We start from the raw sequence: 18704 nt of genomic DNA, 5'->3' as shown, positions 1-18704 counted from the left end.
ACTAGAAAGTTCAGAGAGGGAAATGGAAGTCTTATATGGGCAAATTGATCTGGTTTCTTCTAACATAAATAAAATGTTCAGTATGTAAACATTCTTTGTAACTTTGTCCAACCTCAAAAATACCTGTTAACTTTAGTGTTAGCTTTAGTGGCACAGAGCAGTGGTGTGAACACAACTATGTTTTGTTTACCAGCATTTCATCCTAGCATAGAGCTGCCCTTTTCCTGCTCACTTGAGTGAGCATCACAGTGTGGAACTAGTTTATATAGGGGACAACAGAGCCCTGGAAACAGCTGAAGATTTTGTTGCAGAAGAGTGAGACCACTGATTACCTCCCAACCTAGCAAGTTCCTCATGGATAAGTGGAGGAGAAACAAAAGGTCAGGATGGCAAACTTCTGATTTTTCTATTTGCTCAGAGAAATCTGTCACTGAAACTTTAACAGTGGTCCAAGAGAGACCATTATTTTAAAAAAATATTTATTTATTTATTTATCCTCTTTTGTTGCCCTTGTTGTTTTATTGTTGTAGTTATTATTGTTGTTGTTATTGTTGTTGGATAGAACAGAGAGAAATGGAGAGAGGAGGGGAAGACAGGTAGGGAGAGAGAAAGATAGACACCTGCAGACCTGCTTCACTGCCTGTGAAGCGACTCCCCTGCAGGTGGGGAGCCATGGGCTTGAACCGGGATCCTTACACCGGTCTATGTGCTTTGTGTCACCTGCACTTAACCCGCTGCACTACAGCCCGACTCCCTGAGAGACCATTATTTGTGTTATGTGGCCTGTCTTGGCAGTGTTCAGAACAAACTTTGATGAACTGATGGATGATGGTGTGTTCTCAGGGCCCTCTTTTCAGTGTCAGGATGATCCCAGAGTATTAATAATTGAGACATAGGATGTAGTCATCAGCACTGTTCTGTTTCACAAATTTAGAGGTTCAAAAATGGTGTAAGAACACAAGGTTAAGGAAACAAAGATTTGTAGATCAGAAATGACTGGTTTAGAACCTTTTGCTTTACTTTACAACTTTGAAATCCTTACAAAAGTAAGGGAAAGAATGCCATAAGAAGTTGAATATGCATTTAAATAATTGTATTTACAGGGCCTGGGTGGTGGTGCATCTGGTTGAGCACACATGTTACAGTGTGCAACTATCCAGGTTTAAGCCCCTAGTCCCCACCTGCAGAGGGAAAGCTTCACAAGTGGTGAAGCAGTGTTGCAGGTGTCTCTCTGTCTCTCTCCCTCTGTATCTTCCTATTCTTCTCAATTTTCCTGGCTGCCTCTATAAAATAAAAATAAAAAAGATAATAAAAAAATTTTTAAAAAGGTTTTAAAAAAGGAATTGTATTTACTGGTTTTTATGTAGGCTAAATTGCCAACATTCACCTTTTTTCTCCTTAGACGTACTAAGGGAAACATATTTACTTTATTCCCAGTAATTCAGTGCAATTTGATAGCACATAAATTAAAACAGGTGGTAACTGTGTTTTGGGTGACGATAGCCACCGAATAGGAAAGACTGGCTTTTAGGTAATTTGAACAGGCAAGACCTGCTTAGTTTGGTAAATTGATGGAACACTCTTCTTGGTTTGGAAAGCAATTCAGAATCTGTCTGAACTCTAGATCCAAGGTTCTGAGAATTCATCACCTTTGGAAAACTAATAAGTGAAGAAACAACCAGTTTGGTAAGTGACATAAGATCATTTCCTCTGCCTTGGCCTTGATGTCTGCTGCTCTTTGTTCATATTTTAGGATGTGGGTGCTGGTCCTTAAGGCTCTTACACTGGTTGTGACTTGTGTCCTAGTCTTCTTCCCATTCATCTGGAGAGGCAAGAGCCTCCTTTGGGGTAAGTGACATGCAGAATACAGTCTTTTGGTCGAATGAAGTCATTGATCACAATTAGCAGTGCAGAAGTATAGTGGATGCATTTCAGCACCAGTAAGCTTCTACACTGTGTGTTTTGCCATACAGGAAAAAAATATCCTCCTTCAAGGAAGGAGATTACATTATAATTCTTCCTGAAAAAGAAATGATTGCCTGTGATAACCTGATTTTTTTAAAAAATTCTATTTTTACCTCATTGATTTGAATTTATTTTTCTTCTTTGGAAATGTTTGATCCTATAGTACAAAATCAAAGGGTCCGGAACAGAGGCCTGGGTGAGTCACAGCTCAGAGAGAAATAAACTTGACACCTGAAAATACAGAAATAAAATAATTTGACAGTGGAAAATATTTATTTTTGCTCAAAAGTATGTGTGTGACCACTATGGATCTAAGGGAAAAAAATCTGCTTAAATCTCTTCTTCCAAACCCTGAACAGAACTTTCTCCAGGACACCATGTGTATTCATCACCACACAGATTGTGATGCATTTCTAGTGTTTGTGCAAAGTCAAGATTTATGTGCAATTATCTTTATGGCAAATGTTCCAATAAGTTATAACTGTTAAAGAAAATAAGATGCAAATGAACAGGGGGAAGCAGAAGTTTTGACTGCAGATTGGGAAATTTGGGAAGCCAGCCTAATGAGTGAATTTGTTTAAAAATGAAAGTTGGCAAACTTTATTTCAGCTCATTGGATTATAGAAAACAGCAACGATTAAAGTAAGGATCAGAACATAGTGCTCTGAGTAAGAACCACATCCTCCTCAGTGATAGTCAAGGGCAGATCTCAGGGGCAACAAATTTATGGTTTTGGAGAAAGAAACTCTTGATTTTTTTTTCTTTTCTTTTGCTGTTGCTTAATAAGCACTCTTTGGTAATGTGTGGTTTTCTTTCTTGCATAAAACTTCCTTAATTATTTTTAAAAAATATTTATTTTTTTATCTATTATTGGACAGAGACTGAGAGAAATTGTGAAGGGAGGGGGTGATAGAGAGGAAGAGAGACAGAGAGACACCTGCAACTCTACTTCACCACTCATGAAAGTTTCCCTTTGCAGGTGGGGACCAGGGACTTAAACCCAGTCCTTGCACTCTCTAGTGTACATTCTTAATCGAGTGCACCATTGTCTGGGTCCCAAAAACTTCTTGAATTCTATCTCTTCAACAAGTGAACTAACTGTACCCTGAAGGAGTGCTAATTATCTTTAGAATAGATGCAGTAGGCAGGGTGTGTTCTTCAGACCAGACTGGTGGTGTAACTAACACTTTAGAAGTTACTTTTCAGAGCTGAGGAGATGGCATAACGATCATGCAAAAGACTTTCTTGTTTGAGGCTTTGAGTTCCCGGGTTCAATCCCTAGTACCACCACAATCCAGAGTTAAACAGCACTCTAGTTTCTCTCACTCTGTTTCTCTCTCTATCAATCCTGTCTGGACAGCACTCCCTGCCCCAGTACTTTGCTGGTTATGAACAGTAGTTGAAGAAACCAGAAAAGGAAATGGAGGAAGGATTTATAACTATGGAGGAAGAAATATTTCTTCATTTTCATGCAGTGATAAATCAAAGCAATTAAAATCTGTTCAGTACTAGTAGATATTTAAGACTGATATAGATGAGATTCATATTTTTCTGGGAGAATTTTTTTCAATGAAAAACATTTCTTATACAAAAGTTGTAGAAAACATTATTATTCAAGCCCATAATACTTTTTCTAAAAATATAGTAAAAATATTTTGTGATAAGTGGCATGAGATCAACCAGGTGTTAAAAAGTTACATTTACTGGTATAAATTAAACTTTTTAATTTTATTTCTGTTGGTCAATAATAAGAAAATAATCCTTCTAGTAAATGGTAATTCTAAGTATAGTGGCAACAGATAAATACTTCTTTTTATATGTTATATGTAGTCAATAGACTCAAATAATTCCCAACTGCCTATGAAGAGCCATTAACTGATCTAAGTACTAGAGAAGATAAAGATGTGAAGAAAGCATAACCCATAACCCATCCCTAAATAAACTCATAGAAGTGTGATATACTTTTTCAGGTAATATGCATAAAGGAATTCATTATGTTTTCTGGTGTGTAGGGAAACACTAAGATTTCATAAAGGCAGAGACATGAGTTGAAAACTTGAGGTCAAATATTACATAAGCTGGAGGAGAAGTTCAACATTAAGTACAGAGATTTTAAAACATAAATTGGTCACAGTCAGATGGTTAACTTTAGAATAAGGTTGGAGCTTTCTTGGCATGTGGACATCTTCAAATATTTTAGTAAAAGGCACAGACATAAGCAGTTCTTGTTTTAGAAAGATGGCATGTGTGACAGCACAACTAAAGGAAGAGTTAGAGGTGAACATAGGAACCAGATGGAGGATCTTTCTGCATAGGCACATGGGAATGAGAATTGAATGAGACAATTTTTAGAGACAGAAAGATGAAATTAACACAGCAAGGTGAAATCTAGGAAAATAAGCACCACTGTCAAATTTCTTCTTGAGGTTGTAACTTGCTAAGTGAATGTCTGGGACCAAAGGCTTGAGATGGGATTAGAAGAGCAGATCTTGTGTCTGGACATCAGAAGTTCAAGGTGTATACAGATGTCTGGGAGAGGGTGGAGGACAGAGTGATGTGATAAAGAGAACCAAAGATAATATGTGGGTCCAACCCACTGTGTGAGGTGGGCTAAGGAAAGAAGAATTAGCAGTTAATTCCAATAGGAGAGAGCTTGTCATTGGTAGAAATCAGATGATGCAATACCATACATCTACAATTTGTCTGACCTTCTGCTGGAGTTTTGCAATCTCTCCTTCCATCTTCAAGCAATCCTAAGATGTAACTGTGAGAAGAGGTGAGTAAATGGCAAGGCTAAAGAACTTACCAAATTATTTGAGAGTTAGTTTCAAAAACAGGTTAGAAAATAAGTCATTTTGAAGCCTTCTGCTGCACAAAGCTGTCAGTGAGGTATAAGAACCAAGGTCTTGTAGGCAAAGGGCAACTTTAGAAATGAAAATATGAGCTGAACTATAAGGGTGCTTCAGTGGGTAAGGAGGGAAGGGGGGGGAAGTGCATGAAAGCACAGGTGCAGTTTTACCCAAACTTATGGAAACTCTCCTAGCCCTAGAGTTCTGAGTTGTCCTCAGGTTATGTGTCCTTGGAGTTTGTTTCCTTTTATCTCTGGTTCCTCCTATACCATCATTTCCTTGTGCCTCATGCAGCTCCAGGTACACAGGTCAATGTGTAGCTATCCCTTTTTCAGACTGCCCACAGGTTCCTGGCTATGGGAGAATGAATCTCATCATGCCAGGTCTTTCTGGGCAATAGGTTTGTAGAACCCATGGCCTAATTATTCTGCATGGCCATCAGAGAGTTGTAGCTTAAGAAGCTCGAATAGGTATCACTGCAGCCAAAGCTCTGGATTCCAAAGCTCCTGGCCTTCACCATTTGTTAACTGGTGTGAATGAAGGGATACATAATTTGCTGGCCATTGTAGCCATAAAATCTGTTGAGGTCCCCATAAGAACACTACTCAGAGAAGATCAGTGTTACTGATCTATACAGATTTTGCCCTCTCTTTGTTTTCTTTATCAAATAATTTGTCTTAAAATTCATTTTTTCATTTTTCAAATTTTATTTAGTAATGAATGACAAGTATGTTGGATAAGAGGGTTACAACTCCATACAATTCTCACCGACAGATTTCTCCATCCCACCCCTTCCATTAGAAGCTTTTGTATTCTTAACTCTCTGGAAGTATGGACTCAGGATCATTATGATGTGTAGAAGGTGGAAGGTCTGGCTTCTCCAAGTGTTTCTCTGCTGGACATGGGCATTAGCAGGTGGATCCATGCTCCCAGCCTATTTCTGTCTATTCCCTAATGGGACAGGGCTCTGGTGAGGTGAGATTCTAGGACTCTTCGGTGAGGTTATGTACCCAGGGAAGTCACGTTTGCATCATGATAGCATCTGCAGCTTGGTGGCTGAATAGCATTCATATATAATGCAGAAAGATTGTTTAGTAATTGGATTGTTTAGTAATTTAGTAATTCTGCATTCATATATAATGCAGAAAGATTGTTTAGTAATTCTTACCCAAGGGTAAGAATAAAACAGATGAGATTTGGGTTCTCTATTTTGGCAAAAGTTAGGAAGACTATTTTAGGTATATATACCAAGGGTCCTATGTCTTTATTAATTTTTACTTTAACCTTGATAACTAATAAAAGGCAGGGAACTCAATGGGCACAGCCTCAGTGTTTACAATCCATTTTCAGGGAAGTATGTGCCACACTGAGCCTCTTAAGATTAAGATCAAACTAGAGTCTTTTAAAATTATTATTAATGATTTAGTATTAATCCACAGAATGATGACAACATGGGCTTAATTCCATACCATTCCCACCACCAGAGTTTTGTATTCCCACCTGCTACATTAGAAACTGCAGCAGTTCTCCCAAGGTTGCAGATATGGGTTGACTATTATTCCTACAATTATCTGTCTATATTTACATATATTTGACCTTTTTTCTTTTCCTATGGTCCTGCTCTCTCTTCCTTTCTAAGTTACACTCACACCTATTACTACTTCTGAATGTCCTTCCTTTTTCCCCTCTTCTCTCTCTGGGTCCTGATGGAGCTGGAGTTCACATATCTGTGGTTATTTCCCCCCTATCATTTCTCTCCCTCTGGGAATATGGACCACAATTATTAATGAAGTGCAAAATATGGTAGTTCTGTCTCCTGTCATTGCTTCTCTAATAGATGGGCAGATCTATCTGTACCCCCAGCCTATTTCTACCTCTATCTGGGGGTTAGGGCTCTGAAGAGATGAGGTTCCAGGACACAATGGTAAGGTTGTCTGCACAGGGAAGTCAAAATGTAATGACGATAGTATCTGAAGCCTGGTGACTGAAAAGTAGTAAGATTAAAAAAAAAAAAAAGCAGGACAAAATGATTAATGAACAGGAAGCAAAAAGTAGGAACAGAGCAGATGAGAATAGGAATCTTAGGGTGGAAAGAAACTAGGAAGTCTATTTAGGTGTGTTCCTAGGCACCCATGACTTTTGTAGTTTTTGTTTGAGTTTGATAGCTAATTTGGAGATGGACAAAAATATTGTCTGGGAAGATGGTGGCAGAGTTGAGAATAGGGATAAAAAAATTGGATTAGGGCAGAGAGTAGCTTCCAAACCTGGAGAATTTCTACAAATAAAATTAACTTTACCCCATCAACCTGAAAATCCATATTTAGTACAGGAGCCTGTGCACTCTTGAGTCCTGAACAGTCTAATCTGGCAGTCCATGGTCACAGCTGGGAACATTCTAGGTGCACTCATTTCAGGATTCCTCCAGTATTCCTCTAGTATTCCTCCAGTGGCTGAGTAGGATAGCCCTGCCTCCCTTCAGAGTGAGGCAGTTCTTACCATTGCTAATTTATAGTGAGGACAAGTTCTTTGAGTGGCCCAAGAGAGGGTTTATGATGACATTCCTGGTGGAGGTGACCAGCAATGGTGGAGAGAGGGATCTATTAGAGGTCTAGGCCCATGATATCTGTGGGAATCCAAAGATTTCTTGACTAGGGCCTCAGATGTTGGGGTTATCTGTTATTGACCAAAAAGGCCATCATTAAGTGAGCCAATCTCTTGCCCTTCTCCAGCTTTTGTAGTCTTTTTTTTTTTTTTTTTTAAATCTGATGAGCTTAGGCTTTCTCCCAGTTGTTAAAATGATGAGTGCTATTTGTTGTATCCAAACTAGCATTAGGATTGTGGAATCTGCCTTCTTGGGCATTTGTACTAGATTGCCAAACTTATTAAGTCTAAGTCTAGTAGATAATTTATGGTGTCTCCTTTAGGCCCTTCTACAAGGATCCCAGACTTATTAGGTCTAAGTCTAATCAGAGAAGAGCATTAAGCACTTTCACTCTGAGGTATATGATTGCCCCTTATTTATGGATACATGCACATCTGTACCTGATACACTAAATCCTAGTCTGTATCTAATACCTGTAACTTTGTTCAATAATGTGCTATCTGAAATGGAACTTGGTTGTCCCATGTGTTAGGAAAGATCTCACCAGATTAGAAGAGTTGGGAGGTTGGCATCTGTGACTTCTTGTCTCTGGTGACAATCTGCGGTAACAAGTCAGTAGCAGCATAGTATGGCATGGCATCTCCAAACTAGAGTCTTAAGTAATCATTTATTGGTCCTGAATTGGAGGCTGCACATCACTCCACACATGGTTTTATTTGCCATGTCTTAGCAGAGCACGGCTGGCCTGCACATCTTTCAGCTTTCTACTTGAATACTTTTACTTCTGTTCACAATTCTCCTCAGTCCTATGAAGAGTTACCTAGGCCCCAACACCCACTGTTTTCTTCCAAAGAATTAAATCTGAAACTTTCCTTGCCTTAGTTATTTAACTATAACGTTTATTGCCAGAAGAGAGAAGGTAGGGCAGAGATAAATGGGAGCAGATAAAATGTTTGTTGTTTGGGCATAAATGTTGAGAGAGGGTACATGAATGTAGATCCTTGACAATCCTTCAACATATCTCTTTAAAAATTCACCTTATGAGAGTCTCCATAGTGAACCCAAGGTTGATAGTAGAAATTTGATATGTTCTCCTATTCTAGGAACCTACAATCTAAAGTTCTTCAAACAGCTTTAAAACACTTCATTTATTTTTTAAATAAAATCGTTGCTTAAATTTTAGAGCAAATGATTCAAGTAACATAATCATGTTATAAGCATTCATAATTTAAAATGTTTTCTGTAATATGCCATGCTCATTTAATTTCTTATTGATAGAAAGAGAGAAATTGAAAGCGAAGAGAGAGAGAGAGCACAAAGTAGTGGCACAGCTGGTTGAGTGCACATATTTCACTGCACAAATACCCAAGTTCAAGCCCCTGGTCCTCACTTACAGGGGGAAAACTTCACAAGTGAGTGGTGAAGCAGGGCTGCAGGTGTCTCTCTGTCTTCCTCTCTACCACCCTCTCCCCTCTGTCTCTGTTCAGTAATAAACAAATATTTTTTAAAAATAAAAGATAGTTTTAAAAAGAGAGAGAGAGAGAAAGAAGAGAAAGAGGACTGCAGTTCTTATTCCCCAGCTGTGAAGCTTACTCCTTGTGGGTGGGGACCAGAAGTTTGGACCCAGGTCCTTGTGCATGATAACATGTGTTCAAACAGGCATACTATACTGCCCATCTTCTATGTCTACATAAGTTTAAATATGCTGAAATTTACTTTTTAAAATACTTTACTTTTGAGGCCTGGGAGGTGGTACAGTGGACAAAGAGTTGAATTCTACCAGGGCTAAGTTGAGTGCACATGTTATAATGTCCAAGGTTTGTGCCCCCAGTCCCCACCTGCAGAGGGAAAGCTTTGCAAGTGGTGAAGCAGGTTTGTAGGTGTCTCTCTGTCTCTCTTCCTCTCTATCTCCTTGTTTCCTCTTGATTTCTGAATGTCTACCCAATAAATACGTAAAGATAAAAAAAAAAGGATTAAAAAAAACAGTAGAATTCTCAGGTATGAGTTCAGTTCTTGGCAGTGAACATTCCAGAGTACTGGTTGGTTCCCTTTCTCTCTCTCTATCTTCCTATCTCTTACTAGTAAATAAATATTTTTAATTAGTTTTATTTCTACATAGATGCATACTGATTGCAAACTATGACATTCTATTTTTCAGAAAAACATCCATTTTATTTGGTAAAGTATTTATTATGCTGAAATAGTTTAGTCACAAAAGCTGTTTATGAGATTATTGGAATAATTTATCTATTTGGTATTATTCATTTGGAATCTCACATTTTGATTGCTTATTTTTATATGGATCAATGGGATGAATTACATTCCTTCCCAGTCCAATTTCTTGTTCTCTATTTTTGTGTGAGAGAGGAAAGGGAAAAACAGACAAAGGGAAAGGAGAGACATCACAGCACTGCTCCACCCTCTATGGAGCAATCTTATGTCTCCTGTGCTGTTCCTATGTCATGCTGACATTCAAATCCAATGTCTCATTCACATGCAGCAAGGCATATACTGTACCAAGTGAATTATCCTCTAGACAGCAAAAGCTCATATTTTAACATGGGAATGGGACCATAACTTATTATCCTGTTCCATTTGAACCATTTAACAAATAATCATACACTGGGACACTTAATCAAAGATACTTACTTTTCCCAGTCTAAAAGCTGGAAGTCCAACATCAAGATGATGGCATATTTAGTGTCTGGTGATAACTTCCTTCCTCGTTCATAGGATAGGAGAACATTCCTGTGTCTTCAACTGGCAGAAGGAATGAGGGATTTCTGTGTGATCTCTTTTACAAGGACTTTGATTCCATGGATGAGGTCCTCATTTTCATCAATGAATCTACTTCCCCCGAAGTCCTACCTCTTAACACTTGTAGTCACTATGATTTCCACACATGGGTTTGGGAAAAGCAACAATTTCTCAGACAAAGTCACTTACTAAACTTGCTCACAACAGCAACAACAAAGTGGAAATTATGGGGATCAGATAGTAGTGCACCAGGTTAAGCATACATAGTACAAAATGCAAGAACCAGCTCAAGAATCCTGGTTCAAGCCCTCAGCTCCCCATCTGAAGGGTGGGGGTCACTTCACAAGCAGTGAAGCAGGTCTGCAGGTATCTATCTTTCTTTCCCTTTCTTTATATTCCCCTCCTCTTCCAATTTCTCTCTGTCCTATCCAGTACAAAAAGGGAAATAAATGGCCTCCAGGAGCAGTAGACTTGTAGTGCCAGCAAAAAAAAAAAAAAAGGTAATCTTTTCATTGGAAAATTTGGGGACAATTAAGTTAAATACACAAGTTAAAAAGAGGTAAATATTATTAAGAACTTCATTACTGGCTTAGGAAGCAAAATAGTCTCAGTCAGATGTGTAAAGGAGGAACAGCAACTTCCCTCCCCCATGGAAGATAGAAGATGGTGTTTTGGGTAAGTGACCCAGTGATCAGATTTCCCCAGCCAAAGCCCTGTGATTATCACCAAATCAAGCTGGATTTGCTGAATTTGGATAAAAGTGACAGGAAATCCTGAACATTGTGTTATGATTGTGTTCTTTTATTCCATAGGCAAGACAGAAGAGTCTCATGTTATCAGCATTTTGGAGGAGAGCAAGCTGTTGGTGGACAGTGCTTTCTACAAGACCATGCAAAGGTGAGATGTAGTGTGGGACTATAGGAGAAGGGCAGAGGGAAGTGGCACTGCTTACTATATAGTATCAGCACACTTAGCTTTATTTACTTACTTTCTACTACGTGTGTGTGTGTGTGTGTTTCATTTCTTTCTTTTTTTTCAAGAATTCTTTTTCTTTTTTATTTTTATTATCTTTATTTATTGGATAGAGATGGGCAGAAAGCGAAAGGGAACAGGAAATAGGGAGAGAAAAAGAAAGATACCTGCAGTACTGCTTTACCACGCAGGGAGGATCTCCCTGCAGGCAGGGACCAGGGGTTGAACCCAAGTCCTTGCACACTGTAACATGCACATTCAAGCAGGTGCACCACCACATAGTCTTTTTCTTTTTCTTTTTTTAAGCTGAAGGTTTATAGCAACCCAGACTTCAGAAATGTTTTTCCCACCACCTTCTCAACAGCATTTCCTTACTTTCGTGCATATGTGTCACATTTTGATCATTTTCTCAAAATATTTCAGTCATTATTATGATGATTCTTATTAGTAGTAGTAGTAGTAATAGTCGTAGTAGTAGTAATGCCACAAGGGTTACCACTGGATCTTGATACCTGCTCTAGGAATCTACCAATCCTGGCATGCATTTCTTATATTTATTGGGGGTATTAATAGTTTACAGTCAACAGTAAAATACAATAGTTTGTATATGTGTAATATTTCTCAATTTTACACATAACAATTCTGCCAGGCTAGCTTCGTGGGCAGGAGAGAGAGATGACCAGGGACTCATGGCTGAGTGGTACACAGTTCGGTCTTTATTCATGTGGAACGCAGTGCAATCTAAGCTAAATCTAATCACAATCCTGTCCTTATATATATACTCGCCAAGTAGGGTGGAAACAGGATGTGATGTAGAGAGGGTGGAGCGAAAAGAGACTGGTGGAAATCAGGGTGACTACGAGAGGGAGCGGAGCAAAAAGACATCATGTACCAGTGGGGATTAAACCAATGTCCTGCAGGCAGGGCAGTTCCTAGGTAACTGGTTATGTAAATAGACCGCAGGGATAAGCAGAGGGAAGCTGGCTTACTGCCCAACACAATTCAACCCCCTCTAGGTCCTCCTCTGCCATTATATTCCAGGACTCGAACCCCACCCCCACCCCAGAGTCTTTTACGTTGGTGCAATACACCAAACCCAGCCCAAGTTCTGCTTTGTGGTTTCTTATTTTTCAACTTCTGTTATTATTATTATTATTGATTTAATAATGGTTGACAAGATTGTGGGATAAGAGTGGTACAATTCCACACAATTCCTGCTACCAGCCTGCCATATTCCATCCCCTCCATTAGAATTTTCCCTAATCTTTATTCCTCTGCAAGTATTGACCAAAGACCTCTATGGGGCACAGAAAGTCAGAGGTCTGGCGTCTGTAATTGCTTCTCTACTGGACGTGGGCATTGGCATATCAATCTCTACCCCAAGCCCCTTTCTACCTTTTCTAGTGGGGTAGGGCTCTGGGAAGGTGGGATTCCAGGACACATTGGTGAGGTCATCTGCCCGGGAAAAGGAGGTAAGCATCATGGTATTATTTTCCTTTTCTTTTCTTTTCTTTTCTTTTCTTTTCTTTTCTTTTCTTTTCTTTTCTTTTCTTTTTTTATTTATAAAAAGGAAGCATTGACAAAACCATAGTATAAGAGGGGTACAACTCCACACAATTCCCACCACCAGATCTTCATATCCCATCCCCTCACCTGATAGCTTTCCTATTCTTTAACACTCTGGGAGTATGAACCCAAGGTCATTGTGGGATGCAGAAGGTGGAAGGTGTGGCTTCTGTAATTGCTTCCCCACTGAACATGGGCATTGACAGGTTGATCCATACTCCCAGCCTGCCTCTCTCTTTCCCTAGTAGGGTGGGCTCTGGGGAAGTGGAGCTCCAGGACACATTGGTGGGGTTGTCTGTCCAGGGAAGTCTGGTTGGCATCATGCTAGCATCTGGAACCTGGTGGCTGAAAAGAGAGTTAACATATACAAAGCCAAACAAATTGTTGAACAGTCATGAACCTAAAGGCTGCAATAGTGCAGATGAAGAGTTGGAGGTTCCTCCATTTTGTAGATAGCTAGTAGGCCTATTTTAGTTATATTCCAAAGGGCTGTGGCTATACTAGTTTTTTTTTTTTTCCTTGAGCCTGAAATCTGATATGCAGATGAATCCAAGTTATTGTCTGGGGAGGATATGTTATGACTGGAAAAGGGACAGAAAGCTAGATCAGGGAAGACCGTAGCTCCCTAATATGGGAAAGGGGTATAAATATTGTTGATTGTAAACCCCATCAATTTGATTTGGTCTCGGGCCCATATTCAGCTTAGGTGCCTATGCGACCTCTGCATCCCTGTAGATCTGAGCTCACATTCTGTGGTCATGAGTAGGAACATTGCAATCTGCCCCAATATTGACCCATCTTCCTCAGGTGTAGCATGGAGTATGTTGTCCATCCTCCAAAGGGAGGATGGACGGTAATATTTTTCAATTTATGTCTATGAGTGAGATTATACCATAGCCATCCTTTTCTTTCTGGCTTATGTCACTTAACATGATTCCTTCAAGCTCCATCTAAGATGAAGTTAAGAAAGTGAAATCACCATTTTTAATAGCTGAGTAGTATTCCTTTGTGTATATATACCATGGCTTTCTCAGTCACTCATCTATTGCTGGATGTCTGGGTTGCTCCCAGGTTTTCACTATTACAAATTGTGCTGCTATGAAAATAGGTATATAGGTATACAGGTATACACAAATCTTTTTGGATGGATATATTGAGTTACTTATGATATATCCCCAGGAGAAGAATTTCAGGGTCATAGGGTAGGCCCACTTCTAGCTTTCTGAGAGTTCTCCAGACTGCTCTCCACAGGGGTTGGACCAATTTACATTCCCACCAGCAGTGCAGGAGGGTTCCTTAGTACCCACAACCTCTCCAGCATTTGTTGCTGCTAACTTTTATGGTGCATGACATTCTCACAGGAGTGAAGTGGTATCTCATTGTTGTTTTTATTTGCATTTCTCTGACAAGCAATGGCTTGGTGCATTGTTTCTTCTGGTTGTTGGCCTTTTGTATCTCTTCTGTGGTGAATATTCTGTTCATATATTCTTGGCATTTTTGGATGGAGTCATTTGTTTTCTTGTTGCTAAGTTTTTTGAGCTCTTCATATATTGTGGTTATTAGCCTCTTGTCTGATGTATGGCATGTAAAGATCTATTCTGTAAAGGGTCTCTTTGAATGGTGGTTTCTTTGGCTGTGCAGAAGCTGTTTAATTTGGTGTAGGTCCATTGGTTTATTTTTGTTTCAGTCTTCTGGATTTGTATCATTAAAGATGCTTTTAAAAACTAGATGGGGGAGTGGGGCGGTAGTGCAGCGGCTTAAACGCACATGGCGCAAAGCACAAGGACCAGCATAAGGATCTGGGTTCCAGCCCCCAGCTCCCCACCTGCAGGGGAGTCGCTTCACAGGTGGTGAAGCAGGTCTGCAGGTGTCTATCTTTCTCTCCCCCCTCTGTCTTCCCCTCCTCTCTCCATTTCTCTCTGTTCTATCCAATAACAACCACATCAATAACAACAACAATAATAACTACAACAACAATTTAAAAAAAGACAACAAGGGCAACAAAAGGGAAAATAAATAAATAAAATTAAAAAAAAATTAGATGGAAAGAGTTCTGCCAATATTTTCCTCTAAGTATTTGATAGCTCCTGGTCTAACATCTACATCCTTAATCCATTTTGAATTTACTTTTGTGTTTGGTGCAATAGAATGGTTCAGTTACATTCTTTTGTGTGGCAGGTATTCTTTTTTTCTCCTTGTGTTCCCTCTTTTCCTTTTACTTGATAGGACAGAGAAAATTTGAGGGGCTAAGTAGATGGGGAGAGGGAGAGAGAAAGAGATACCTGTAGACCTGCTTCATTTCTTTTCATGCTTCCACCCATACAGGTGGGGGCTGGGGACTTAAAGCTTGAGCAGGGTAACAGACACTCAACCAGTCCTATCACCCCTCCTGCCACTTTCTTACTATGTTGGTTTTTGTGTTTTGTGATCAATAAAAAGATAAATCAATAGTTGATTTATCCAAATTTCTGTTATTCCAAGAAGAATATTGACTGTATTGGATACAAACTAATATTTTACTTATCTTCTAAAATACTGAGCTAACAGGAAAAAATAAAACTATATTCTTAAGAACTTCTATACATTTTACCACATCTGAAACTATGGTAATTATTAACCAGAAAGATATAATAATAGATTTCAAGTTCACAATAATGATCTCATGCTAGCCTCATAGCAATATTTTTATGTCAAGACACTTATTTTGGAATTGGTGTCTTGATTCCACAGATCCCTCAGATGGTGGTAAGCCAGGAGAGATATTTTATTGCTAATATTTTGTTTTAGGTAGTTCTTAAATAATATCCTCTATACCTGCAACAGGTTTATACTTTCTTCTTCATAAAAAATCCTGTTTCTATTATATGCTGGAGGCTCACGATATAAGATGAATTAAAAATATCACCATTCCTAGGCTGGGTGGTGGTGTACCCAGTTAAGCAAAAATAATGCTATGCGCAGTACGTGGGCAAGGATCCAGGTTTAAGCCTGTCGTGCTAGCTTTGTAGGCGGGAGAGAGAGAGACAACCAGGGACTCATGGCTGAGCTGGGAAGCAGTATCTCTTTATTGATGAGTGGAGATGCGGTTCAACAATCTAATCTCTTCTAATCACAACACAGTTCTGTCCTGCCTCTCTTTTGAGGCAGAAGAGTCAGGTCTGAAAAGGATGTATGTAGGATAGGGGGCCGGGAGAAGGAAAAAGCATGAACCAGTGAGGATTAAACCAATGTCCTGGAGGCAGGGGCATGCTCAGTCAACAGTGGCTATGCAAATAGAATACAGTGTTAAGCAGGGGGATCAAACCAATGAAACAGAAGGGGTCTCAGCAGCAGAATTTAGAAGCATACCAACACAAGCCCCCACCTCCCCACGTGCAGGAGGGATGCTTCACAAGTGTGAAGTGTCTGCAAGTGTCTTTTTCCCTTTCTATCTCCCCCTTTCCTCTCAATTTCTCTGTGTCCTATCAAATAAAAAAGAAAAAAATATCACCATTCTCAAGAAGTTCACCTTCCTTCTATAAAGATAGGTATATAAATAGTGCTCTCAATTTAGGAATGGGTATATTACAGATAATAAACATACTTCATGGTTGATTAACTGATTAAGGATAAGCCTTTAATATATATATATTTATCCAAAAATTTTAATAATTTCATAATTGAAGAAGAAACAACTGTCAAAATAATATCCAAAGTGAGAGCTATGGTTAAATTGATTCATCCACTTAATCACCAAGGGTGGCATAGTGTCATTGTTTTAGAAACTGTCATAAAAATACATAGAAAGGCCCACAGAGGTATGAGAAATGGTAGTACTAAGACTTTACCCTCTTGAAAAACTCATATCTGGCAACAAAACTAATATGGACATGAGACTTCTGGCTCAGAGACCATGGAGTTCATAGAAACCTGGAACTTTGATTTTGTATGCCTCTGAAACTCTGATCCTTAGGAGTAGTGAATAGAGGACTAGAGACAAGTACACAGGGTTACACAACCTGAACAGAACTGAGAGCTCAGGAACCCATGACTTTTTTCTTTTTCTTTTTTCTTTTTATTTATAAAAAGGAGACACTGACAAAAACCATAGGATAAGAGGGGTACAACTCCACACAATTCCCACCACCAAAACTACATATTCCATTCCCTTCCCTGGTAGTTTTCCTGTTCTTTATCCCTCTGGGAGCATGGACCAAGGGTCATTATGGGATGCAGAAGGTAGAAAGTCTGGCTTCTGTAATTTCTTCCCCACTGAACATGGGTGTTGACATGTCAATCCATACTCCCAGCCTGTCTCTCTCTTTCCCTAGTGGGGCAGGGCTCTGGGGAAGTGGGGATCCAGGACACATTGGTGGGGTCATCTGCCCAGGGAAGTCCATTTGGCATCACGGTAACATCTGGAACCTGGTGGCTGAAAGAAGAGTTAACATATAAAGTCAAACAAATTGTTGTCTAATCATGAACTTAAAGGCTGGAAGAAACCCAAGCCTTTTATAGCAGGAGGCAGGTCTCTTTGTTACACTGGATAGAATAGAAGTGACTTGTGGAGAAAGATACTATCTCTGTTTTATAAAACTATTGCTTATTCCCATAATCTTGGAAAGTAATTCTAGAGTACAGATAGTCAGCACTTTTTTTTTGTGGTTGAATGTAGATGACAAAGACCTTGGAGGATTCTCTCCAATGATATCCCCTTGATATGTACATCATATAACTTATGCAAGCTTTCCTATGACTGTCCCTCTGTAGACATTACCCCTTTCCAATCTGATTGGCAGGGTCAAGGTCATGTGAATTCATCTCACAGCATTCAGTTAGTGCTATGTCCAATGGCTCCAGGCACAGGATGGGACAAGCATGCTATTCTTAGCTCAATCTCCTCAACTATATTGACTTCTAGATATAATGAGCTGAACCACCTCAGTATCTGTCAGGATCTAACTTAGAAGGCTAAGTGTTTTTCTCCTTGAGTGTCTGAGTTGATCATTTCCCTTAACTGAGGCATTCATTGGACATAGAATAATGCTGAGAGTGGCTCCTGGCCTAGGGCAACTCTTTCATGAGTTGAGGTCTACTGATGCTCAAAATAGATTTGATTATCACACTCTGAGGATAAGTAAATGGAGGCAGGATGAGAGTTCATAGTCACCCAGTTGCTGACCAACATTAGGGAGCAAGGGAAAGAGTGGATGGCAAGGTCAACAAGATTTTGACCCCCAAGGTGTCCCTTGCATAGTATTATCCCAACTATGGCAGGTGGAAGGACTATTGACCCTTAGCCACCCTCAAATGAGGGAACATCCCAAGTGTCCTGAATGTTCAATGACCTCCCTTTAAAACAAAATCAAAACCCTGTGACTCTTTTGACCATTTGTCATTCTAGCTCTCCCAGAATGAATGTGTGCACAGTTTGTGTATTTAAATTCTTTCCCATAATATGATGGGATGATACCATTCCTGTCTCCTTTCATTGTTTCTGTGCTCAGTGGGACACTGATTTGTACTAAGGAGGCATCAGGTCTGATGAAATTAATGGATGAGGAACCAAATGTTCTTATTAGCCTAAATAGTAGAGAGCTGGGTTATATTTCCATCACAAATAATTTCTTTTTAGCATTCAGCAACAATTTCCAATGTGCCCATTATGTTGTGACAACCTGGAATGTCTGCATGTAGATTAGTGATATTACTTGAGTCTTTTATTGTTATGTGTCTGGCATTGCCCAGTGGCACATTGAAAGTCAAGGGGACATTATTCATTCATAAAATGACCCAGTATGCTCTGACCTCCAGAGATTCAGAGAAAATGGGAACTTGAATCTGGCATATGACTCTTCTAGACTCTTGATACTAACTGACCAGTCAGAGTAAAATTCCATCAAAATTTGAATAAAAATCAGAATTTTTGTGGCAATTAAGAACATGCACCTGTCATTTCTTAATATCTTGCTCACATTCTAAAGCTGAAATCTTGAGCTAATGCAGTCCTGGCA

At 39.4% G+C, this 18704-nt stretch overlaps 1 protein-coding gene across 4 annotated transcripts in view; it reads left to right on the top strand.

The window, feature by feature from the left end:
• Positions 1-1754: 1754 nt before the first annotated feature.
• Positions 1755-18704, top strand: part of TPO (thyroid peroxidase) — a 78774-nt gene continuing 61824 nt past the window's right edge. For all 4 annotated transcript variants that reach the window (XM_007518934.1, XM_007518933.1, XM_007518932.1 and 1 more), the window contains exons 1-2: positions 1755-1848; positions 10986-11070. In XM_007518934.1, coding sequence (XP_007518996.1) covers positions 1755-1848; positions 10986-11070 — 179 coding nt within the window. The remainder of the gene's footprint in view (positions 1849-10985; positions 11071-18704) is intronic.

This window comes from Erinaceus europaeus, chromosome 3 (assembly GCF_950295315.1).
Source record: "Erinaceus europaeus chromosome 3, mEriEur2.1, whole genome shotgun sequence".
Lineage (NCBI taxonomy): Eukaryota > Metazoa > Chordata > Mammalia > Eulipotyphla > Erinaceidae > Erinaceus > Erinaceus europaeus.
Note: the sequence above shows the minus strand (reverse complement) of the source record. Positions and strands in the feature narration are given on the sequence as shown.